A 26,538-nucleotide genomic window follows, 5' to 3' on the forward strand; every position below is an offset into this window, starting at 1 on the left:
ATTTTAACCTTCTTTTTTTCTTCAAAATTTTTTTTTCAAACGAAGTAAAGCACCTTCTCACATTATAATTAAAAAAGGTTTGGAAAAAGACAACATGATTATTTTATTTTCTATAAAAATTTAAAAAAAGATATTGTAAATATAATTAGTAAAGTTTTTCATGATTTTTACCAGTTGTGTATCCTGCACAAATTTTATCCCAGATAATGTATTTAGTGAATTCCTGTGGCGAATCTGACTTGCATTGATTTTTGGAAATGATTGGCAGTACAGCTGTTTTTAATTCGACAGACGCTTCACCATTTACTTGGTCAAGTCCGAAGCCTACTACCTGTAAAAGTCACGCAAAATCGTATTTTGCTAGTATTCAAGTACTTCATTCTTTCTCTTTCTTGATTGTCATTTATAATAAAGTTTCGGGTGGGAATTAATCGCACATTACGTTAGTTAAAATTCATTAACCACCAAAAATATTCAAAAAAGTTTAGGAATTTATTGTTAAATTTTGCTATTTGCAATCAATGCATGGACCACAAATGCAATCACCGATTCAAACTCGGCGATTTGCGCCTCGCGGGGGGGCTTCGCCCCCTTGGCCCCTCAGATGTGGTTACTTGATATACCCTGATGGCTAAAATCATTAAACATGGAACATGCTTTGCCTACTGATTTTCTGAATGCTGGTCGTGCAAATTCGAATGAAAATTTATTTGTCAAAGTAACCGAATCCAAAGGATTCAAACAATTTTACTTTTCTGAAAATTATGTAATTGCAATAATAAAACTAAAGAAGTGATAATAACAGACGAACAATACGTCACATAGAATGTAGGTCATATACTAATATACTATATGTAGGCTACTGAACGTAAAATGAAAATAATCGGCGCGCGTAAGTAATCGGGGTGGGGCGCGGGCTGCGCGTCTATAGTTATTCTTCGTGTATTTTTCGTAACGCCTTTGCGTCAGAGATCATGAGTAAAACATGTTCCATGTTAAAATGGCAAAATAGTGTAACTAAATAATACCAAACTAAAGTAATATATTATGGACTCTCTAACATTGACAACTCGTATCTAATATTCAATATTTTCGATAAGGGGAATTGAAATGTTTTTAAAAAAATTAGGTAAGTACCTAATAAAATTGAATAAAAACAACTGCAGTTACCTTAAAAATAAACTAAATTATTTTTGCACAAAGCGTATTTTTGTTTTTATTTAATTTCATTTTGGTTTTCCCCCTGTCAAAAATATTAAATGTCAGACACGAGGGGTCAATGTTAGAACCCAATTTTGATAACTGGTTACATAGAAAAAGGATGAAAATCACAAAGCGAAAAATATTTTACCAAGAAAAACAATCGTCGTCATTATATTTCAGATCAATCAAATAAAATTTGAAATTACTGTAGAAATAATTGTAGTTTTAATATCACCATATTAATAAAATCGAATTTAAGAGAATATCAATTGATAATAATCATTGTTTCTTATAAAATTTGACATTATGTATATTATGTAAAAATTAGACTCGAAATAATAAACAATGTGACCCATTATAATGTTTTAATGCTGAAAATATTTTCCAACAATTTCTCCATAAAATTATGCACGCGGATGCGATAGCCGCTCGTCCATCGTGGGCTCTATTAAGTACACCCAAGATAAAAATTATTCCTTTAAAAAAATTAGCTACTAAGAATAGTAAAATGAGTGTTTTGTGTGTGAAAATCAATGCCCTCACAAGGAGGGGGGGGGGGGACAGGGCTGTAGCCTGGAGGCCCTGCGTGGTGGGTCGATCAGATTAGTGAGATGAACAGACATCACAAATTACTTATTACTCTAAAAGTATTTTTTTTTTCGATTGTTATGTTTCGATAGTTTCGACAATAATTCAAGTGGATGTATTCGATACAAAAAACTGCTAAAAATATACTGGATATCCTTAATTTTTCCTCAAACACCATTTTTTGGAAAACACTACTATATAGTCTTACACTGCCTTGAACTTTAGCGATAGGTAGGGGGGGGCTGCCAAAGATCCTGGTCTGGGGACCTGCCATTTTACATTTTCCGTTCATTTGTGTAAACCTTCCATTTACGTTGTTATCTGGACTAAGTGAAACTATTTACTTCATGGCAAAGGCAAAAAATACATTAAAAAAAACCTTTGCGTTCAATCCAGGGAAGATTGATCTTCGTCAAACTCTTTATCGACTAAGTTGAGACACACTGGCATTATGAGATTGGAAAAAGTAAAAGGAGTTTGCAAAAGTAATATCGCCAAATCATGGCTGTAACTGGATAATTCCCCATTGTAATCAGCAGGAATCTCAATTCGCTTTACCTGAAACAGTAAAAATTATAATATAATCTACTTTCTATTAGGTGTAACAGTTTTTATTTAGATAATACGGGTGAGAGATTAATGGCTGAAGGGTTATTTTCCCGGAAGTTATTATCCTGGGGGTTTATGTCCGGGGAGTATTTTATCCAAGGGGAATTATTGTCCTGTCATTATTTTCAAAGATAATTCATTTCTATTAGGAATAAAAACATAATTAGGTTCAACTACTACTTCTTTCATAAATTTGTTATTTACACTTCTTTCTTTCTTTCGGCCATGTCCGATCCTAATATAATCATATGGGCCTCCACAGAATGGAGGTTTATATTGACAGATTTTGTTTTTACGAGAAATGGATGTCAGCCACTTGCTCAACCTATTAGGCCCATACTCTGACTCATACACAAATTGAAAAACAATATGTGTACTTGCCAGACCCAGGATTCACTTACTTATACTTAAGTATTTTATACTTGATTTACTATGGCTTTAAAAGAACGTTTGAATATTTCAGACACTCGACAGAAAGAACGAAAAATAGTGGTTGTAGACCACCCTCCACGTGACCTTGCAATTTGGAATACATTTTTTTGAATTATTTTGAACTATTTGATGAAATCAGCCAATCAGGCGCCTGATATTTACTAATGCACTAATACGCAGTGTATATACACACAAATATTGTCACTGTGTACAATAATTGCAAAGTAACGTGGAGGATACTATACCTGCTTACGTGTAGCAGTTTGTATACCTACACAGAAAATGCTCTAAAAACATTGCAATTTTTTTATATTAAGATTACACACTTGTCCAGATGGCGCGATTTGACTCGCGCGCATTCCAAGTAAATGCGACCTCATTGAGCCATCGACATGTAATCGCCGTGTGTCACTTCTCGCGCACGGTCGAGGTACAGGTGACGGCATTGAGCTGTCCACATACACTCGCGGCGTATCGCGGCGAACATGCGTCATCTGAACAAGTTATAAATAATCTAAATCAAACGTATACCTACGATAATAAAATCACAAATAGTATGTACAAAATTACATATTATCTACTGATTAATTGGTTAGTAAAAGTATATAGTGACAAAAATATTATTACTTCAGTTTTTTGTATGAAAGGATCCATAGATTCTTCTGGATGAACGAAATCACTGAAAACTTTTCCGACAACCGCGGTAAATAAATTCACATCAAATGATCGTTTGGTGAATTGGTCGTAAAAGCAATGGGCAGCTGAAAACGATAATATGGTATTCAATTTATTAAAATCTTCTCTAAACTACCAACTGGATAAGAACAGTGACGTCCCGTGGGGGTAGGCAGATTGAGCATCGCTTGGGGGCGGCAGTTATTCGAAGGGCGGCAAATCGAGATGAATCATTAGGTATATAATTATATAAATGGATACCTACCTAAAGTTAGTAATAACGGAAATATATTTCCATCAAAAAATTCACCTCACTGGTTGGAAACAAAATATATTAATTGACATTAAAGGTTTAACAAGACTGTAATTTTTTTATTGGGTTTGCGATGTCTAGTTTACTTCCGTTGTCTTTGGACGGAATGTTCTTGATGACCAGTAATGACTCATGCAAATTTGCAAATTATATTTGAATTATAGGTGGAACCTTGGTCTGGATTTCTTTTCTCCAACCAAGGGGACATTGTCATGGTAAAACATGCCCACTAGTATGACGTTCGGGTTTCTTGACTAGCAACACCCGAACCGTCTATGGTACAAAGATGGCGGCATAGCGGAAAGAAAGTGTTGGAATGTTTTTTGATTGACGAATCGGCCGCCATCTTTATACCATAGACGGTTCGGGTGTTGCCAGTCAAGAAACCCGAACGTCATATTAGTGGGCATGTTTTAACATGACATTACCTAATTAATTTATCCGAATATTTTTGCCACTCACTCGCAAGTTTTTAAAGTTGTCAGGTGTATTTTTTAATGTATCTGAAACCGTGGACTCGAAAAATTGTCTATTGAAGTAGAAATTGCATTTTAATTAGATTTAGGGGAATATATATTCGCACAATTGAATAGACTGTTTTCACAAAGCGCTGACAACATTTAAAAAGATGTTCGTCACATCGAAAATGGATGATATTCACAAATCAACTACAACACTCAAATGATCGATTTGCACTAAGGAAAAAGTAGTCTTCACGTATCAACATACTATTGTAACCAATTAATCGTAAAAGAATACAAACACTATGAAAATTAGGTTTAACGATTTTAAACAATATTTTGGCAAAACATAAGTATGTATTAGGTACCTACTTTCATATTCAAATAATACTATAAATACCAAATATCTTTGATAAATACCTATTTAGAAAGTGACGTTAATTAAAACTTAGGTAATTGTGCCGCAGATGCCGTCATGAGCTTTTATGATTTTTTTTACGAAAACAGTTTATTCCAGTAGACAATTATAATAAATACCTTTTTCTGTCTGCATATAGGTTTTTCGATCCAATAATTGTTAATTTAAAATTCGAAATGCTCATAGATTTTGATACTTCATTATCACAATCTAAGATTATATTATTAGGTACCTAATATTAGGTTGGGGTAGGTTAGGTTAGGTTAGGTTAGGTTTGGTTAGGTTAGGTTAGGTTAGGATAGGTCAGGTCAGGTTAGGTTAGGTTAGGTTAGGTTAAGTTATATTAGGTTAGATTACGTTAGAATAGGTTAGGTTAGGTTTAGTTCAAAAATGATACTTATACAATCTCATGACTGCATCTGCGCCACATTTACCAAAATTTATATCGATGAACCGAAAAAGATATACCTAGGTGGTGTTATTTGGTTGTAGATTTACATCAAATAATATATGAACGATAGCAGCACGAATATACACATATTTATATTACTGCGTTAAACATTAATTATATTGACACCTAAGCATCATTTTTGCGATTGCCTTCTAATAAATTGTATTGCTGCTACAATTATTAGTTTGACATTTGTGAATTTCTACCTTTTCTTTGTGATGAACAATTTTACAAATGTGTGCAGTTGTCAAAATTGAGTGAATTTATATTTACAATGAGTGATTTATAATTTTTGTTTTGTGAAACAAACTATTTTATGTGATTTCATCTATTTATTTGTGAAATCATTTAATATATGTGAAAACTACTTTCCAAATGTTAAAGTTATTTTTTTTTGTGAATTTTGATTATTGCATTGTGCGATTAATTCCCACCCTTAGATTTAATGGTATACAGTTTGTTAGTAATGTATCTACACAACATATTTCTTAGATATTGGCGTCATGAAATGATGATAAAAAATATTGTATAAAAAATGGGGCGACATTTTGGCACTGCCTAGGGGCGGTATTTTGTCTAGGGACGTCACTGGATAAGAAACATCATCGGCTTATTTATTTGGCCACTATACTTAATACTGTTGTAATATTAAACATTTTTCGTACCAGTTATGACAAGGGATCTACTAATTATACTGCCTCCACACCAGTAAGATGGGGTGGAGTTAGCCTCTTTGTGTCCATACTTTGTATAAACGGCAACATGCCAAGGGAATTCCCCTTTATTGGCATTCGTCCCATTGATTACATTCGCTGATCCAAGTGGAGTTGGTTTCCCGCATTCTGTGGAAAACAGTATTATTTTTTAATATCTATTATTGTTGTTGTTTTGCATGTCGTGTTCAGAAATAAACCGTGGTTGACCGCATTAATTATATTTAATTTGAAGCATTTTGGTATAACGGAAACTCTACACTCAAATGGAAAATCAAAATCTACGATATTGTGTTTTAAGAAGAACATGAGCATCATAATATTATTATGTAATCACGACAATGTGTCAACTACAAATTGACACATTGTCAATAAAACAGTTATCCGACACGGCGCCATAAGCATTCGCATAATTTGGTCAACACAGTCACTACGGCTCTAGTACGCAAACAAGTTTGTAAATTTTGTGTGTTTTGTTTATTATTATTATTGTAAAAAAGATTTTCTCTTCAATAAGCACTAAACGTCAAGAAAAGGAGGAAGAACACGCGGTGATAACAAAATAACCTTGAAAATCTCAAATCACTCGTTATTGCAGAACGGATGTGATATTTCATGATGCTGTATATCGTGCGATGAACCTGTTTGATGGCACCATATAGGTTGATTTTTGATCTAGATAATATTCGTGGATGTGTTAAATAGCTTAAATTTGTAATTATTTTCATTATTTTACTTTAATACTTATTTACAACATACTTTCTTCTTCTACTTTATTGTTATTTGATTGTTATTTGTAATTAAATCATTTTTAAATTTTGTATTTATCATGTATAATGTCGCATTGGCTAATATCTTTAATGCCATAATACTCTTCTTTCTAAATAAATAAATGAAGTAAAAAACTTTTTGTTTCAAAGTCGGTTACCTCCATATTCCGCTATGTTGAGATAATCACAATAGTGGACAATGCTCACAGGGCGTGAACCCAAGAGATGCAGGCTCGATTCCTGCCGGGTGTCTTACTTTTTTCAAAAAGATTTTTTTCTATTGATTATAATATATTTTTTAAAAAAGTGTTTTTCAAAATTATGTATGTTCAATAATTAGAACGGTACATTCTTAAATCTTGTGAATTATTCGTTGAATAAAAGAAATAGTTAATTAAAAATATTCAAATAGGGAAATGGCTCTGAAAGATATTACGAGACTAGATTATCAAATCTGTATCTAACTCGTTTTCTATAAAATCATATATACGATACACTGACTGAGGGGCAGTTATTATTTTAGTTGGGAACATTAATTATTGTGTGCATATCCTCAGTGGTGTACCTCTTTGTATTGTGTTCAATCGGAAAACTATACTGACACATGGACATGCGTCATCAAAATAAATTTTGGTATTCTTCAGATATAATTTCATCCACAATTAATTATTACCTGCCTTACAGCTAGGCATACTGTATCCCCAACGACCGTTCATGCAAAATATGTTTCTGTTGATGGTGAGAGAATGATGGCCACTACGACATTTTGGCGTAGCGGTTGTTCCAGAAGGCAGATTTGTATCGCAACTCCCTCTGGTGAACTGTCCATCTTTAGAAGGAATCGTACAGGTAAATTCAACTGTTAATGATTTCGGGGGTTTGCATGGTTCTGAAAATAAAAGTCAATATAAATCTATGCAGATAAAGTGAGACTTCTATAATATTTTGGTTGATATATCAGTCCACCACCCTTTCCTGCTTTCGTCCAATCATATTGTATAACGGCCAAAATGAGACGCAAGTTTGTCAATAAATCAATATCTACCGAATATGTATAATTTATTGTAAGAATGAAACGATTTGGCACCGCTGACTGGGAGAAGATAATTGAAATGAATGAGAATGTAGAAAGGAATATAATCACACTATTCATCACTATTTATTTTCATTATTAATTTATTTAATTCAATCAACCGGATCAATTCCCATTAATCCAGTCAAAGAGGTTTTTCTGAAAAAATTAAAAATGAAAAATTGTGGCCATGCCCTTTACAATATATTAATTGACTGGACTACATATTATAATATTATTGAAGCTTAATTAATGTCTCTTGTAATAACTTACTCTGACATGTTGCTAACTCGTCTTCAAACCAGTCGTTCTTAGTTTCATCACAAAAATTGAATCCACTTTTAGAAGGCAAGTATCCTGATGGACAGGTCAATTGGAGAATAGAGTCGTATGGCGCCAGCTCTCCTCCTTTGACTACGATTGAACCACGTACGCTGTACGTGCCATTTGCCATACTCTGCGGCACAATACATCCACCTCTGTAAAATATGAATTAATAATATTATTATTGATTTTTTTGTTTGTTCCCGTATGAAAATGTCTAGCTGGTCCGACTTAGTTTGGGATTTGTTTCATACGCAGTTTCGAAAATATTAAGTTGGAACGTGTAATTTATGTATGATTAGTCTTCTATTATAAATAAGTAAAATGCGTCGATTTAATGACTTTAAGGCGTAAAACCCACTTAACGCAGCAAGTGTGGCTCTCGCGCAAAATTTCACAAGTGGCGCGTAAATCAACGAAAATACAACGTAATCAAATACGCCAGCGCCCACTGGATTTGACGACGCATTATGCGCGCCCGCCCCATGAGTCATCGTTTTTTGGCTTCTCGGCAATACGTATGAACGAAAATACAATGCAGTCCATTCATTGAACGCGGCGAGCAAAATCACGCTCAGGAAGCGTCGTCGATCGACGGGCGAGAATACATTATTTAATAACAGAGAACTCATTGTTTATTTTATTGCGTGTCCGATTTTAATTACAAGCCCCGAGAAATTTAATAATATTTTTATTGCTTTGTTATGACTGTTATGAGAGACGCTGATAATAATAATTATATTGTGCTGCTTGAGCCCCTTATTACATAGGTGAAGGGTAATTCGCGGGTGGGATGGGGCCTACTCAGTAGTGAGCGCGTCGAGCGCTTTTTTGGTGGGCTTTATCCCTTAGACTAATATCTCATCTGTTAACTCCATTAATTATTTTGCAATACGTATTATATGATCATTGCTCCTAGAATTGACGATGTACACCTCTTGAGTGTAGTATTTTTATTGTTTATAAAGAATAATGATTTATTATTAGGCTTTGATGATTTATTATAATATGCTATCGAGTGTATTGTTATTATTAAGATAGGGTTTTTACTAAATATGTTTCTTACTGATACTTTCATTTCATTTCTTTCTATTCATAATTTGTTTGTTGTATTTTTGTGACCTTTGACTTGATATGTAGGTAATGAAGTTTTTACCTACTTTATTGTATTGATTTATTATAATATAAGCTAGAGTTGAGAATGTTCGTTGTCAGTATGTGTTTGCCTTTGGTGAATGTACACGGCAGCTGAAGATGCCGAAAGGCGAAAACCGGGTCGCAAAAAACGACTCAAATGGGATAGTACAAAACTTAAATCCATTATAATTTAAATTCAAATTCCATCAAGTACCTTCGGTCGATAGTATTAATATTAGTCATGGGCTTGTTTATCAGAATTTTGTCGACATGTATCTATTGTAGGTATAGTAAAATGCAGAAGGTAATAATTTTACATAGAATTCAAGGTTAGAATTAGTAAAGGGCAGCAATTCTTGTGTATGTTATTGCTTAATAATTTTAGCGCCAATTTTGTAATTTACCTCTCTGGATCTTAATGTGTCATCCATGTATGAATTTTCTGATATTTAAAAAAGCCCCAATGGACAAGACATAAGTCATTGTAAAGAAATTCCCGGCCAGTCTCACATCATTAAATACCATCTTTGTCTGGCTTGGTTTATGTTAGATTTTCGGAAAGATGAATTACAACGGAAATAGGTAAGGCGCATGCGCCAAACGTCTGATATATTTCGACATGTTTTAATGGCTTGTTATTTGGGGGACAATACTAATAATTATTGTAAACTATAATGAAATATAAACTTACTCAGGAGTTTGTCTTCGAATTCGTAATGCACTCGTAGGTAAATCATTTTGGAGGTAAGTTGCATCATTTGGAACGTCAATACTTAAAGAATAAAATTGATTAAGTTCAACATAACATTAAAAATACGGTGTAAATAAAATCACTTTAACCTGTTTGTTCTGTCGACAATCGCTAGATTTAAAATTTAAAGTCATATTATATCCGTTGCGTACTTTACAAACTAAGTGTATATACTTAATTAAAAAAACACAACATAAATATACCTAAATATTGACATAACAACCTTAACATAATTATGTACTTTTGTTTTTTAAATTTCATTCTATGTATTGGATATAAAAATTAAAAAACAACTTAAAATGTAAAACATTATATAATTTAGAAAAACACTAACTGAGAGAGTATATCACAACCAATACAAATACAAAGCAACTTCTTGTACTTGCTAATAATTTTTAATTTTAATTAGTTTTTCTAAATTATATAATGTTCAATAATCAGAATGATATATTCTTAAATCTTGTGAATTATTCGTTTGAATAAAAGAAATAGTTAATTAAAATGTAAACTCAAAATAAAATAATTAAATGTGAAATGTTTTCTTAATAATTAATTATGCAGTTTTTTTTTTAATGTAAATACTAAACTATTGTTAAAATCATAATACTTAATACTAAGAATGGCAACTTTGCTGTAGAAAGACACTTTACACACCTTTTGAAAAAGATGTTGATATTATTTTCTCAAAATGAATATTTTTCGATATTAACACAGTACAGCATTACTGAGAAAAATATAGTTTTCTAAGGAAATAATTAACTAGTAAAATAATATTATCATATAGCGTCATTCAGAGGTGCAAAATGTTGAGAAAATACATTATATCAGAGTTTTTCCGTCTTGGAAAATTTGCAAGACTGGCTTAATTGCTAATTTAATCATTTTTTGTCAGAACTATGTTCGTTTGCTAAGCTATAAATTTCGTACATGTAGCCTCCACAGCTATATGACAAGGTTTACTTCAATATCTTTGGGTTAGAATAATTATTTATAATTCATCGAACGAGCGGAGCTGTTTGCCAGGGTCCGTCCTCACACGGGCCCAATTGGTCATGGGGATCTGATAGCAACCGAGGCCAACTTTGCGGCATTCGAGAAATTTGCAGCATCGTATGGGGAGCGGGATAGTCCCGACTCTTCTGTAGACTCATCCATTTCAATTCGTGACACTCAGTATGTGATTACACAAAGCGCTTAACGTCAGCGGATGGCAGAGCCAGTCCAAAAACAAATCTTTCTTAACTTTATTCTTTAAGCACTACGGTGCATGGTTGCAGCATCAGTCCCATGCGGCTCCGTCTCGGGACGGAATGAGCACTTAAAATCACTTTTTTCAGACACGTTTAAAGCGTCATAGAAAGCGGCTGTGCATAGATGACGGGTGGTGGTGGGAACTTTAATTCATAGTTATATTTATATGCGTCCGGTTGTCATCAAATTGAGGATAATATTTATAATATAGGTTTTGGTAATTTTTATTTCTTACCTGTTTATTGGAGCTGGTATTGAGCTTTCAGGTAAGTTTTCAGGTAGTTTAACAGAGAATGCATTTGATATCAATCCTACAAAAATGTAATAGTATATGATTAACTTTATAACTAATAAGATTATCATTTGAAGAACATAATTTATAGACATTACAGTGGCTCAGTACCTATCTACTAAGTGGGTACTTCCAAGCAGCTATGACCACAATAGTAAAATGAATACTGAAAAAAAACTCATCGCCAAATTTTCAATATTTTTGTTATAAGTAACAGTGAATCATGAGTGTGTGAAGTATGTGAGTGAGTTTTTTTTTTATTAAACAGGTTGTAAAAAAACGAAAAAATTATTTTCTTGGCTTTGATAATATACGTAAGTATCGGAATTTTACACATTTCCATACATAATCTCATTTCATAAATAATAGTCATCTTAATCAAAATGAAAATGTTGAAAAACTTATTCAAAATCAATATATTATCATCTAACTTTTAATTTAAAATTATTATTTTCAACCAAATAAATGGATTCATATTTTTATAATCAGCAATAATATTTTTAATGCATATAATTAACGCTGCATTCGTATATGATTATAAATTTTAAGATTATGTCAATTGTCATTTTTTTTTAATAAAATAATTAACCATTACCAAGAAAAATTGTTGACGATATCAGTAATGGTCGACCTCTAAATGATGATGCCATCTTTGCAATTATTGTATTTTAAATGTCATCTGAAACAATTACAACAAAAACAATAATCACAAGTTAAATGAAGAACGTGGCAGCGAAAACACATTACCTAATTTAAAATGCAGAAACAATAAACGAGTGAGAGTATTTTAATCCCTTACTAGGGTCTTACTGACATTCAATAACTAATAAATATTATATATTATTCACGATGTATGTTTATATTTATGTGCAGCTCATATTGTCAATCAGCAAAAAAAACCTTTAACATTTTCTGTCATTTTCCCAAGGATACGATTGCATTTATACACATACCTAAAATTTAGGTTAAATACTTTGGACGCCAAAGACGCACCTGGCGCGTAATGACCAGGCGGCCGATCGATGTAATTAACGTGCATTTTAAAGGTGGTAATTAAAAAATCATTATCTAGCACAAAATTCAAAGAAAATACCTGAAAATATTGTTCCTTCAAACCGAACAGTTGCGCAGCTTATGCAAAAGTGTCGTAGAATTTAAAGATGTTTTTAAAAAATTCAGATAGGTACCAGATACTAAAGAGGAAAATACTCAAGTAAATTATCTTGGAGCACGCATAGAAAAACATTTAAAACTTCGTCGAGTATAATAATATTTTATTACAATAAAATAGTCGAGTAAACAAAATACACGTCACCCTCGAAATATTTAAACCTTCATTCAATTTGTGAATGTATCAACAGATAAATTAATGTATAGATTTTTCATATATTAATGTTTGCGAGAAAATTTTAAATATCCAAAAACTTACTCAACTATTCTAACACACAACAAACATCGCACTGACTGTTGATAAAAAATATTATGACTAGTATTAAATCGTGTCAAAAACGACAGTGTGACCTTATATTGCAATATTTTTAAGCGGTATTAAATAATTGGCATTCGAATACGAATTTTTTTTTTGAAACAATTGGTAGGATTATGTTTGAATTGATTTATCTATCTGTCAATCTGTAACGCATGATATAAAACATATTATGTAAATGTATAAGATAGAACGAAACAGTGGTAATACGTATTAATATGACTAGAGATAGCATATACCTAATTTGAAAAATAGACTTACACGCAAATAAAGAATAATTTTAATCAGGTTGTGAAAAAAAAGAAATGATAGGATACTCTCATTATAATTTGACAGATGTACAGTGCATTAATTTGTGACAGATTGACGGAAAGGTGTAAATAAGTATAGTGACGGATAGAAAACATGATTTTGAAAATATCAATTTATAATTTTATATAAGAAGATATTCGATTCAAATTAAAGATGTTTCGGGAACCGATAAATCGAAGTGAAAGTATTAATAAATCAACAATGTGGCATTTAAACAAGAAATTAGTGTGTTATCTCTAATATAAGATCAATAAAAAAATAGAAATAGTATAGAGAAATATTATCAGAAACATCTTTAAATATATATTAGACCAAATGTGATTCTTATTCTTAAGTATATTCAATAATAAGAATCTAAAATTCATAAATATTCTGTAGCTATAGTAAGTATATATTGAATTAAAAAAAATAAGAATAATTATTAAATCATTATTCTGGTCACAGAATACACAGAGACAATGCACAGAGAAAAGCCATACAGAATGACAATAGCGTTTTTACGATGAGTTTAATTTTGTAAGATTTTTTTTTTTTTTAATTTTGTCCTACGTTTTAATTTAGTTTGTGTTATTCTCAGTTAACGTCTTTCTAGCTTCTGATGTTCTAGTTACTTTATAAAATTAGTGTTTTTAAATTTAGTTTTCAATAAAAAGGTTGATTTATAAATAATATACGGGATATTCTCTGAATCAACTATTATGGCAATGCAATGTTTTTTACCTCTTCAAAAATAATTTGAGTAATAACATCACAAACCAGTTTTTAAAATATTAATACTTGACTATTTTGGAACTAATAATCTTCCTTGCTACGCGCGCAAGGTAAACAGTTATAGTGGATATTTTTTATTTGTTTCGGCTTAGAATTATCACAGTTAGTATTATTTATAGCAATAATAATTTAAAGTATAAATAATTACAAGATAAAAAGAACTTTTTATATACCACGTTATTAAATTTTCTGTTGAATCATATAAACTTGACAATTCTATGTATTATTAAATATAGAATACTGAAATGTCATTTTGACATTTCATATTGATTTCCATAGTAACGCATGTATGTATTAATAATTTAGTTGCTAGGACCCACTTAGCAACCAATAATAGTGAGTAGTATTATTATTACTTTTAACGAATTTTTTCCGAAACATACAAAACAGAATTAACTGAAAATGAATTCAATTCTGCTTAAAGATGGCCAAAAGTATTAAAAAATGCATTCCCGCCGTGTTCTGATATATACTAAAAGTTTGAAATGTCTAGCTAGTCGGGAAGCTAGTTAAAAATGTTGGAAAGACAATAAAAAATCTGTACGGACAAACAAGAATACGAGCTAATAAAAACATGGTAAAATCATAGGTGCTTCTCAAGAAACAGTCTTTCAATTCAATTCTTAAATAGTCTCAGATCTTTTTGTCACATTCTATGAGTAAGCGTAGACGAGTCATTTCTTTTTGCAGTCTTGATAGCGGCATTAAACTGAAATAGCTATCGATTTAAAAACATTATCTATAATTTGATATTCCTACCTAATTTATAATATTATCTTTTTGTAATTTTGAGCAGCTTTGTGAATATTTATTTATTTATTTAAGAATACAAAACATTGTGGACATAACAAATCGAAATTTAAGACGTACACAACATGAGATTTACATTATAACAAATATCATCTTCACAAGAGAGAAGAAGAGAATGTAGAAAATAATAATAACAAAAAAAATACTTACTTAAGTACAATTTAAAACAGAAAAATAAAAATTTGAAAACAAAAAACATACAATTTTATAGAAAAAACAAAATCCAATCATTGAAAATGTCCATGTCTTTAGGGAGCGCATTTACTAATCTTGTACCACTCGCTAATGGTGCCTGATAGGCTTGACACGAGGATAAGGTTCTCATCCAGAATATATCATGGCTGCGACCACGTAGGTAATTGAATATAAAAAAAAATCCTGACCGTGAGATTTTCTCAAACCACTGTCACTCTATTTTGCTAGCATGATGCATGATAACCACATCATAGATATTCTCATATGCATATAGATAGGCACCTACTGTTACGAATACAATGACATATTATTATCATCATTGTTTTTGGGAGGACCAATTTATACAAAAAAAAAAAATCATTTTTAATTTTATATTTTGCGTGGTTTTGTTATGAGAAATTTTTGAATGAAAACCAACAGGTGCCCAACGATTGCAAAGGGTGAGTGATTATGACACTAGCATCTAGATTACAAAGTCATTTCGTTGTTTGGTGGTTAGGAAGAATACCCGGCTATACTCTTAGCGCCCTCTTCTGTTAAGGATAATGTGTACAGGGATGCACCGAGGGTAGTTGCCGCCAGGGTGCCACCTTTTTTATATAAATAACCATGCCCTTGCTTTTTCGTACAATGTGGTTGGGGAGTTAGTTGCATTGATGTGTGGCTAATTAGGTTCCTCCATTTATATCTTTAATTTTCTTTATGGCCAGAATTAAATAGGTTGTGTAGTGTTTCTTGTGTTGTTCTATTGCAATAAAACATGGCTTACTAGGTGTTTCTCTTAAGGCTATAGCCATGGTCTAAAAAGATAGTGACTAGGCGATGCGCGGATTGTGCAAATGACGCGAGCCGAACGAAATATAATTTGTCATAAAAATTAAACATGCGTCCTTTTTATGTTTTGTTCATTTATATTCGTAATATTAATAGTATATTCATTGACATGTTTCCTTTTTCAAGTACATGCGGAACGTTTTTTAGTCATCTTTACACGATTTCAGAATATATACCTCCGACGCCATCACAAAACAAATTTAGGTGCAAACAGGTCGACTATCGGTCTCCGAATGCCAACGCGGCTGAAATTTCGTTCTACATACAGTTGAAAATTATTTGCCGTTTCACTTATGTACGCTCGTAAAAACGTGGCATGTGGTCAATGTGACACATTAATACGAAGATGGCGGTCGCTTCTGATTAGAAAAATGAATATAACATATTGAAAATTTTCCAAAATTACGAGTCAATTACCAACTCCAATGAATAGATCATTCATCTTGGATTTAAGATGTCACACATGCCACCAGCCATGATTTAAACCAAAACACCTAGCATGCCATGATTGTAAATTACATAAAGAATGTATTTCAGATTGTCATTAAATTTCTTCATTCGAAATCTCACGAGTTAACATAATATGTCACAGGACTAATTATTATAAGTATTTATATTCCTCCATAAGACCAATACATTGATAATCAAAATCATCATATTTTTTATAAGACTGCAGAGAATTTTTTTGATTTAATTAAAATAATTTTATGGTGTGACTGAAACATTTCGTGGTCCCTTTCTTGTAGTAAAATTATAAATTATACTATTAATACCATCGACAGAGGGTACTTGATGGAATTTGAATTTAAATTCTAATGGATTTAGGTTTTGTACTATTCCATTTGAGTCGTTTTTTATACATTTACATTTACAAATAATTATACTTTTAAATATTATAACTAGGTGATAAACACAAAAATAAAGAATAAACTAATTATTTAATGCTATGCTTGAATATAATATTACTATTAAAGTATCGCTATATTATTTGTTTCTGTATTTTGTATAAAAAATTTGAGAACCACTATTGCATTAAAAGTAGATACTTAAGTCATTAATTGAATGATATATTATTTTTTAATTTTCAAAATATAAAAAATATTTTTTTTTTGAACAGGCACAATTTTGGACGACGACCATATATCACTGGGCAAAGGTGTGAAAATCTATGCTGTTAATCCCAATGTAAAAAACTTTACGGAAACACGTGCTTTAGTCATGTATTCTGCACTATTTTGTATGATGTTTATTGAAGCTTAGAAAGGCATTGAAATTATAATAAACTATTTATTTCTTTAATATATCTATCTCTGACTATTGACATTTCTCATTAGCCTTCGGTCACTTTCATCCTCTCCCACCTCCATCTAGTGTCCCTAGCATAGGGATTGCAATACCGGTATTCCAGTATTTATCAATACCGAAATACCGGTTTTAAAAATCCAAAATACCGAAATTTTCGGTATTAAGAAAGCACACTCGTTTACGTTTTTTAAAATGAATTACAAGTTATGTGCTACTAAAATCCAAATATATTGAGTGAATCAAACAGAGGTGAAAAACTAATAAAACAAATATATTTATATAAGTAATTGTCGAGATGAATTATCATAATATTATTTAGAAATAGAAAACATCAGTGACAAAAATGTTTGTACGACTTGTACGAATTGTTTGTACGACTATACAAGCGTTGAATTTAAGAAGCTTTTCTTGCAGCCGGACTTATTTTCACTTGATGTACTTTTGAGGGCTTTTGTTACAATTATCATTATATTCAAATTATTTGTAAAAAAATCACTAGTTCTACAATTATGATCAATACAAATTTTTAAATATCAACATAATAATAATGTAGGTATTGATACCAAATAATATTTATTATATTATCATAATGCCTAAATCCCCCATCAAAAATATAATGATATTATTGTAATTGTAATTGTAAATGAGTCAAGGCTAGAGCATGATGCACAGCGAAACAAAGAAAAAGAAAGTTACCGTTATCTGTTTCTGGGCAGACGAAGGGTCGAGAGTAGATACGGTCAGTCGGCTACCTATCCTTGAGCCTCTTACGTCGCCTCTAAATACGATTTGCTACCTTTTTTGCGCCAAAGCGTGCATTTACAAATGTTGTTAATAATTAATTGTTACTACTTGTCAAGCGAAGTATACTGACGTAATAAATACTTAATGTCCATGAATCAGTGTTTTTAATAAGTGGAAAAGTGTAAATCAACACCCTACGTAAACCCCTACCCCTCAGTATATAGGTTTTTGCTATAAAATAATATTTTTAAAAGATTTTAATAGCTATATTTTTATTGATAAGCACCTACTTCTGTTTTTTTAATGTTTAAAAATACCGGTATTCAATAAGAAATACCGAAAAACCGGTATTGACATTTTCATTCAGTATTGCAATCCCTACCTCAGCAATCTCAAGGCAAGCGTATTTATGTTGATAGACAATTATTTCACATTAAACAAAAATGAAACTCATAAGATTCACACATTATACACATTCATGCAAGCGCCAAGCGAGGGTGTTAGGTTAGGTTTGGTTAGAATTTAAGGGTGGTAAAAGCACAATAACGTAAATGCGACGCTTCGTACCTTTGTGGCACTGCCTCAAGGCTTCCGTCGCCGTGGCCGGCCCTCCCTTACCCTGCAGCGGTGCTACAAAAGCGATCTACGTGCTACAGGTCTGGCATGGTGGGAGGCACGAGAGTTGGCGAAGGACTGAGGGAAGTGGCGCGAACTTGTGGTTGCTCTATGCCCAAATGCTGGGTCGTGACAGGGTGAAAGAAGAAAAAGAAGAAAAGTAGAAAAACACATTATTAATGATATTTTTATAAAAAAAATACCTATTCGGTTATATGAAATGAACTTTATGATAAAAAAAGTTGCCTGTGGCGCATTTTTATTTTCGTTTTTTTTTAATATTCTTTGACCTATAAATTATTGTTCCTTCGAGCTTTATTTGATAAATATATCTTATGCATACAATTCAGATACTTTATGCATTATAATTCAAAATGTTATATTATGTAATAGTTAAAATACCTGATATTTTTGTAAGGTATATATTTTAATTTTCATTGACTTGTGTCATATTTCCACTCAATATAATATATTTTTTTTATTTGGGGGAAGGCAGTAACTATAAGGTGGCGAAAAAAAAACAAATACCAGCTACATACAATCGACACTTACCCCAGAGGGAGTAAAGCACTCAACCGCAAAAGAATCTGGAAAAGCCTTAATGGGAAATTTTTTCCCGTACGATAATCCAACAACAGATACACCGATACAACAACACATCAGATACACATCGGACAACCATATTCCGGGCGGAGAGGATGATATCCAATTTATACTCACTGATATACTATCCGTTTACATAACATGAGCCCAAAAAAGCACCCAGACATGACAACCTCACATTAGATATCTGCCAAAATTTCTCAAAGAACTTCCCAGAAGAAATTCAATTACTATACAGTAACTGTCTGACACTCGTTCACTTCCCGAAATCTTGGAAAATAGCGATCATTAAGGCCGTTCCTAAACTTGGAAAAGATACTATGGACCGTATCCGGAAATTTGTACGTACACAGTTCACCGCAGGACACTTATTCGCCGCTGTACGTGAAACATGAGTTCGTGTAACATTTAATCAAATGACGAATTCTTCGTTGAACATTTCACCGTGGAGTATATTTGTACGTATGCAACAACATGTCTTTACTGGGTTAGGTTAGGTTAGGTTAATCTAATTGGAACAGTACTATTTGCAAACTATCGCCGCATTTTGTAAGATACGTACAAATGTATTCCACGGTGAAATGTTCAACGAAGAACTCATCGTACTATAACTCATTATACGAACACAAGTTTCACGTACTGCGGCGCACGAATAAGTGTCCCACGATTAACTGCATACGTACAACTTACATGTAACCGCTATGGACACAAAATCATACAGGCCTATCGGACTCCTCCCGGTTTTCGGAAAAGTGCTAGAAAAACTAGCAATTCAGAGAGTGCACTGGCATCTTACAAAAAACAACAAATCGACCTGCAACGATAAAACATACATTTTCGTAAAATTACTAAATCGTTTTGCTAGCAAAAAACAACTGAAAATATAATGTCTAAGTAACTGTAATGTCTTTCAACATACATCATTTTGGAAAACACTTTCTGAGAAAATATATTATAACCAATAGAAAAAATATTTTTGAAAAAAGTAAGCCATCCCGGCAGGGAATCAAACCCTGCATCTCCTGGGCTTACGTCCCGTCCGTGCATTACCTCTATGCTACAAGGTGACGTACTAATTGCGACAAATTTTAACTATAGGCCTTTTTAATACCCACTCATCAGCGTTCTTCTAAATCAAGCGTCTTTAACTTAATTTTTGCGTCGCATTTTGGCATTGTTACTTTTTTGGCGACTCATCAATTTTAAAAAAAATTAAATGAATGAATGGGAACCAAGCAGTAAAAAGCACTAAACAGTTTGGCTTTACCCCTCAGACATCAACAGAATACGCACTAAACAAAGCCGTACATATTATAATCTCAACGCATCTCGAATTGAAAGAATCACTTATTTAATTTCCTTAGATATTCAAGGTGCATTTGATAATGCATGGTGGCCATATATAAAAAAACGCCCTTGCAATCAAGTCAACACCACCTAACTTGTACAAACTGTTCAGCAGTTATCTACAAGATAGGGAAGTAAAACTAAAGTATGCAGGCGAAGAAATAAAACTAGACCAAACCCAAGGTTGCTTCCAAGGATTCAGATATTTTAATATTAAAAAAATAATTACCCCTTATTATTTTTTAAATACCTAAGATAAATATAACCACGAAGTGACCCTGTGCGTAGCCGGGTGGAGCAGCGTAAATGGCTTTTTGTCTCTTCTATAAAAATTGCGCAATCTTAACACTTATCTTGAATTGCGCAAATTTTACAAGAGAGACAAAAAACCATTCTTTTGTGGAGAATGGAAACTACGATATTGATAATAATTGTCAAAATATATAACTATATATATTTTTTTTTTATTGCATTTTCTTTTATGAAAAGTAGTATTTTTTTGTAAATGATTGTAAATTCAGAGCATCACACTTGTTATTGTACAATATTTACTTATTATTAATAATTTCCATAATCTGGTAAGTAAGGTACCCTAAACCTTGTACCTAACATACATTTTTTTGGTGATAAATGCCCCCCGCTGGCTGGAAAATTCGAATCACGAATATTTTCGAGAACATTCGACGTAATTTTCTTTTAAAATGAAATATCTACTGAGTAGGTACCGGTAGTTGCTTCCTTTACTCTTTCGGGTCCCGCAGGTTGAAAGGTGTAGATTTCTAGAATGGTCTTAGACGGTTTCGAAGAAAAAGTACCATTAGATGAGCGTGCAATTAAGTTTTATAGGCATTTTCAATCTGGTTTTGATTATGTTTAAGTTTCCGGTAGGAAATTCAGGCATTAATTTCATCGTTGAAAGTTATTGTGCTTAGCAAGTAAAAATCGGAAATAGAGATAAGGAAATTGTATCCTAAAATAACCAAATTGTGTGGAGAATGAACCTTATGATTTGATAAAAATTATATTGATTTGTTGTTTAAAAAAAACCTTTTGGCGCAGATATCCATGGTGATTATTATCAATAATAGGTTGCTGCCAAAAGTTGGCAAGTCGATAATTTAGGTATTTATAGTTAACAATGGCTTATGTGTTTATATAATTATAAATATGTATGCTAGAAAAAAATCGAAGTTATCCATAGAACATGCACATAAAGCATAAAGAAATTAGCATAATGCCTGATGCCGAGAGGACATGTAATAACCCGATATCCCACAATCAATAAGAAAAGTAGGGTGTTTAAAAATAATACCATATTTTTTAATAACACCAGTTATTATAAATCGTAACATCGAAACGGTTTTAATTATTAATATTTTTTTTACTTTATTTTGAACTGGTTTTCATGATGTTATTAAATTTATTCTTTATAGAGATGAACAACATTTGATTACTATTTTTCTATTACTATATTTCACAAGATTTGAGAATGTTGAACATTCGTGATTAGGTATATACCAACGTACAGTATGTATATATCTGACGTATATTAAAATTACTAGCAGAATCACCCAGCGATGCCCGGGATTGGAATGGTTTAATATTTGAAAATAAAAATTCTAAATTTAATACGTAGAGTGCAAAGGATTGAATTTAAAAAAGTTAAAAAATATAATATTAGAGATTTTTATTTTTAACTTAATATAGTTTATTTTAGTACATTTATTTCATTTAAATATCTTAAAATGTTGTATATTTCTATATAATATAAATATACATCCATAATTTATAAATATCCAATCCATTATTCCAAGGCTTTTCGATATACAATATTTGTGACTTTTCCATTTGGAGCCAAAATATATAGATTTTTACTACCCCCTACTCTTGATGCCGCTACATACAATAATTGTCCGTGAGTGAAGCATTCCGATCTGATGTGGCAGCACACTGTCGCCCGCGCCGCGCTTAGCGATTCTAATAACACAATTATTTGTATCTAACTTTGCCATTTGACCTCCGATTGAGCTGAAATAAACGCCAATATTTTTTAAATGTACACATTCTGGTGACAATTTCAATAAAACACGGGGGTCGCAGCAGTAATTTCCGCGTTTCAAGACCATCTACGTGGCGCCCCTTTTCCGCGAAAACCGTAAAACTGTCCCCGAGGTGCAACGGGTTAAATATGAAATTTGAGACCAGCTCTGTCTCGTAAGTCTTCGTCTACTGTACAAATTTTGTCGAAATCCGACTGCGCGTGTGGATGTGTATAAAGAAAAACCGAAGGACGGTACAAACAAACATACAAACATCCAAATATATTCTTCAAATTATAGTATAGATATATCTTCAACATTAGATTACTATTATATTTAAATCAAACAATATTGGATTAAATTCCCAATTAATTATGGTCCCAATAACAGTCAGACCGGCCATCAAGTCACCAAAGTAGTGGTCTTCCGCACTCTGTTTTCCTTCTACCCATCTATTCTATACATAAGGCTGCTACCCTATTGAGGGTGGTTTATCACATTTATGTAGTGGGGTATTATAATTGTTACAATAAGTTAGCCGTCTAAGCTGTCAAAACTGTCTACCTCACTCTAAAAGTTAACATAGCCCAGAGAGACGTTGTTAAAACATAGCACTTATTGTAACAATTACAACTAACTTATTGTAACAAATTATAATACCTCAATACATAAACATAATGAACTACCCACGATAGCCGTCGATAGCGACCGATAGCAGCCTTGTGTATAGGATAGATGCGCTGGACCACTAAACGTCATGAGGTTTACCGGTATTTATATCCAAACGTCATATCATGTGGCTGGCTCATAGGTGGCATTACGTTGCGACAAATCTGGCGACATTATGCTCATCAAATATTGAAGTGATATAGTCAGATGTCATCCTCACGAAATAAGGCCAAAGATCTTTTGCAAGATTATACACTTGTAGCTTCTAGGAATCATTGCCAGCTAATGTCCAGGTTTAGTTTTTGTTAACAATTAGAGATTTTTGTTATTTATAACTATTAATTGCATTCTAATAAGCTAGGTAAATTATGCACTTGTTTTTTAATGTAGAATTTATTATAATTTATTTAATTATTATTCATATCTTCTATAAATAATTTTTCGCTAAAATTAATTAGTATAAATGCCTGTATATATCAGTGGCGAAGGGTCACTTTTTGAAAGAGGTAGGCCGTGAGAGTAACCATGCTTGTCAGATATATTTACGGGAAATAAGAAGATAACCCAATATTACTGATGAATAGGTACGCTAAATCGATGAAATTTCAAAAGCTTAATTGGTTTGTTATAATTAGTTTATAAAAATAAGCAATTGGTTTTAATTACTTATGTATTTTCCTAAACATTTATAAACGTAACATATGCTCAAAATATATTACATATCATCTTTGTTGTTGTGTATATATTATGTTCCATAACAATTTATAATTTAACCCGTAAAACTAGACATTTTAAAATACTTCTATAATTATTTAAAACACAGACTTAGGTAGGTACAATATCAGATATATAATTTTTTTAATGAGTGAACTAATAAATAAATAAAACACGAGATAAATTATTTTATATTTTTAAAAACAATCAATACATATTTATGTGATTGAATCCCATAGAAATTATTTTTTTAAATTAATAATTATTAACAGTTCCATCTTATAAGTCTTCTTATCAATTATTTTGAATAAATGTGCTCTAGCGATGTAAGCGCTAACGAAACAACTTGTAGATTTGTATGCGGGACGCCAGATATTTTGAAATTATGAGAAAAAACTTCATATTGAAAAACCCGACGATTCACGTCAAAATAATCCTGTACAATATGTGAAGCGGAAGGCGGTGTTTTATTTTTTTTTTCTCTTTCGAGAGATGCTATAGATGGTGCTTATTAAAATATGGGAAAATATCGTAAAATTATGACAATTATACGATGGGTGACTTTGGGCATATTGAATATATTATTATTTGTGATTATTTAAATACGTTAATATGAAAATAAATATTATTTTTCTTAAGAAGGTAGGCTTTAAATAATCGCCTAGTATGGAGTCTTCGCCACTGGTATATATTGTCTTCCAGTTGACACGAATTCTCGTTGAAGGGGGCGAATCCGGTATATATACTACATATTTTATTTTATTTTAATTAATAAAATATATTTCCATCAGAATTGGTAGTTAAAACTACGATATTGGTATATGGACTGACCGACCAACCAATCCGAGGTGGACATACGCATTAATGTTCGCGAGGCATCTGTCGTTTCGTTTGAAGTGGTTATGTAGTGACGTTGATTTGGTAAATGAGAAAACTACATAAGAGAGGAATCCATAAAACGTCATGCATAGGTACAAAATATTTATTTAAAACGAGGCGTAAATAAATGATAAGCTTCATGGAAACAACCATGCATATGCCCGTCCTCCTCGACGAGAACCGACTGCCTGGATTAGAAGCGAATCAAGCCACTGATTATCGAAAAATTAGTAAAGCGAGCAGAACGCGTCTTTCTGGAGCTATATTTGAATACTGAATACGGAAAGCTCTCCAATAGACTAACTAAAGGGTTGTTGATGAACAATCTTCCAAATTGAGCGAAATGCATAATTTATTTTCATACAAGGCGTACTCACTCAAATTAAACTTAAGTTACACCCTACGATAGGGACTTCCAACCCTATGCCCGCGAGTAATTTTGCGTGCGCCTACGGACTCATTTATCTTAACAAAAATAAACAAAATATGATTGTTTTAATATTTTAATTCGATTGATGAAAAAAATATTGCAATTGAATTTTTGTGTCGGTTGAATGGGTATATTAAATTTATCGTCGATGTATGGTTAAACAAGCACCTGGTGGATTGAAAAAATATCTCTCCCTTAAATAATGTGAGACATTCACAAGGTAAAATCATGCTTTGGCTCAAATTATTTATGCGAATCATTATTTTCAACAGTGAATATAATAACATCAAAATAGATGTCGTGAATCACCGATACAAATCTAAGTCAGAGCGAGACCCGGGCATCGGTTAGTAATTAAGGCAATAATTAATGAACCCAAAACACAAAAACCGATAGTCAAAAATGACTCGATTTGATAAGTATTTAATGAAGGATCTACTAGTTAAAATGGTCGTAATTAAGTAAGAGACCCGTAGCTTAATTGGTTAAAGCATATTGGCACAATATATAATGTTGTTATTATTATCTCAAATCTTGTGAATTATTCGTTGAATATAAGAATTGGTTATTATATTATAATTATGCAGTATTCTCTGTCTATGTTATGTAAAAATGTGCGTGTCATTCTATTTTTGGCTGTAAATGTGCTCTTGATAAAAATATGGTCGGGAATTCCTGTCCTACAAGGTGAGAAAATTGTAACTTATCCCGGGAAATTGAAAAAGATATTGGTACGGAGTGAGACTCTAATCCAAGTCCATTTGATTCCGGCTAACGTACGTTTCAATGGGGTGTAGGCAGGGGCGGCTCTACCTTAAGGGTTCGTAGGGACTATCCCCACATCACTATCATGTCAAAAATACACGTCTTACATGTTTAAAATTGTCTATTTAATTTACTTTATCCATCTAAACCCATCGCGATTGTATAGACATATTTATTATTATCATACAAATAAATAAAGCAAAGATTGTAAATTATGTACTAAAATAATGATGATTATGCGGTATTAAAGTAATTGATTAAATTAAATATGCCCTATTTCTCGTTGACACATATGTATAAATTAATAAAGCTATGGCGATTTTTTTCGCTGACCACTCTGGCCCAACCCGTCGCCGTGGTACAAATCTCGTTCTGCAAAGGATGTGAATGCATTAGCGTTAGTATACGCATACTGGGGAGCGAATCAAATAACCCCTAAGTGAGTAAAAACGCTCGCAGTATGTCGTTGTTCAAACTGATAGTGGTAAGTGTATAATAATAATAATTATTATTATTAATTAAGTTATTATTTTTAAGCACGCTTTTTAGGCATAAGTAAC

General features: G+C 32.1%; 2 protein-coding genes across 2 annotated transcripts in view; both read right to left on the minus strand.

Moving 5' to 3' along the window:
- LOC147077701 (ovochymase-1-like) overlaps positions 1–26,538 on the minus strand; it is a 153,942-nt gene that overhangs the window by 23,191 nt on the left and 104,213 nt on the right. The gene's annotated exons all lie outside the window — the stretch shown is intronic.
- LOC147077703 (modular serine protease-like) lies at positions 197–12,922 on the minus strand. Its single transcript, XM_085960686.1, has 10 exons — positions 12,890–12,922; positions 12,056–12,139; positions 11,404–11,479; positions 9,858–9,938; positions 7,979–8,184; positions 7,307–7,522; positions 5,816–5,992; positions 3,460–3,593; positions 2,171–2,349; positions 197–331 (listed from the first exon to the last, which is right to left on the minus strand). Exons 2-9 carry the CDS (start codon positions 12,108–12,110, stop codon positions 2,179–2,181), a joined length of 1,116 nt encoding a protein of 371 aa, XP_085816812.1. The 5' UTR covers positions 12,111–12,139; positions 12,890–12,922; the 3' UTR covers positions 197–331; positions 2,171–2,178.

The sequence above is a fragment of the Rhyacophila brunnea genome, unplaced genomic scaffold (assembly GCF_057557595.1).
Source record: "Rhyacophila brunnea isolate RB1 unplaced genomic scaffold, BYU_Rbru_1.0 scaffold_12, whole genome shotgun sequence".
Classification (NCBI taxonomy): domain Eukaryota; kingdom Metazoa; phylum Arthropoda; class Insecta; order Trichoptera; family Rhyacophilidae; genus Rhyacophila; species Rhyacophila brunnea.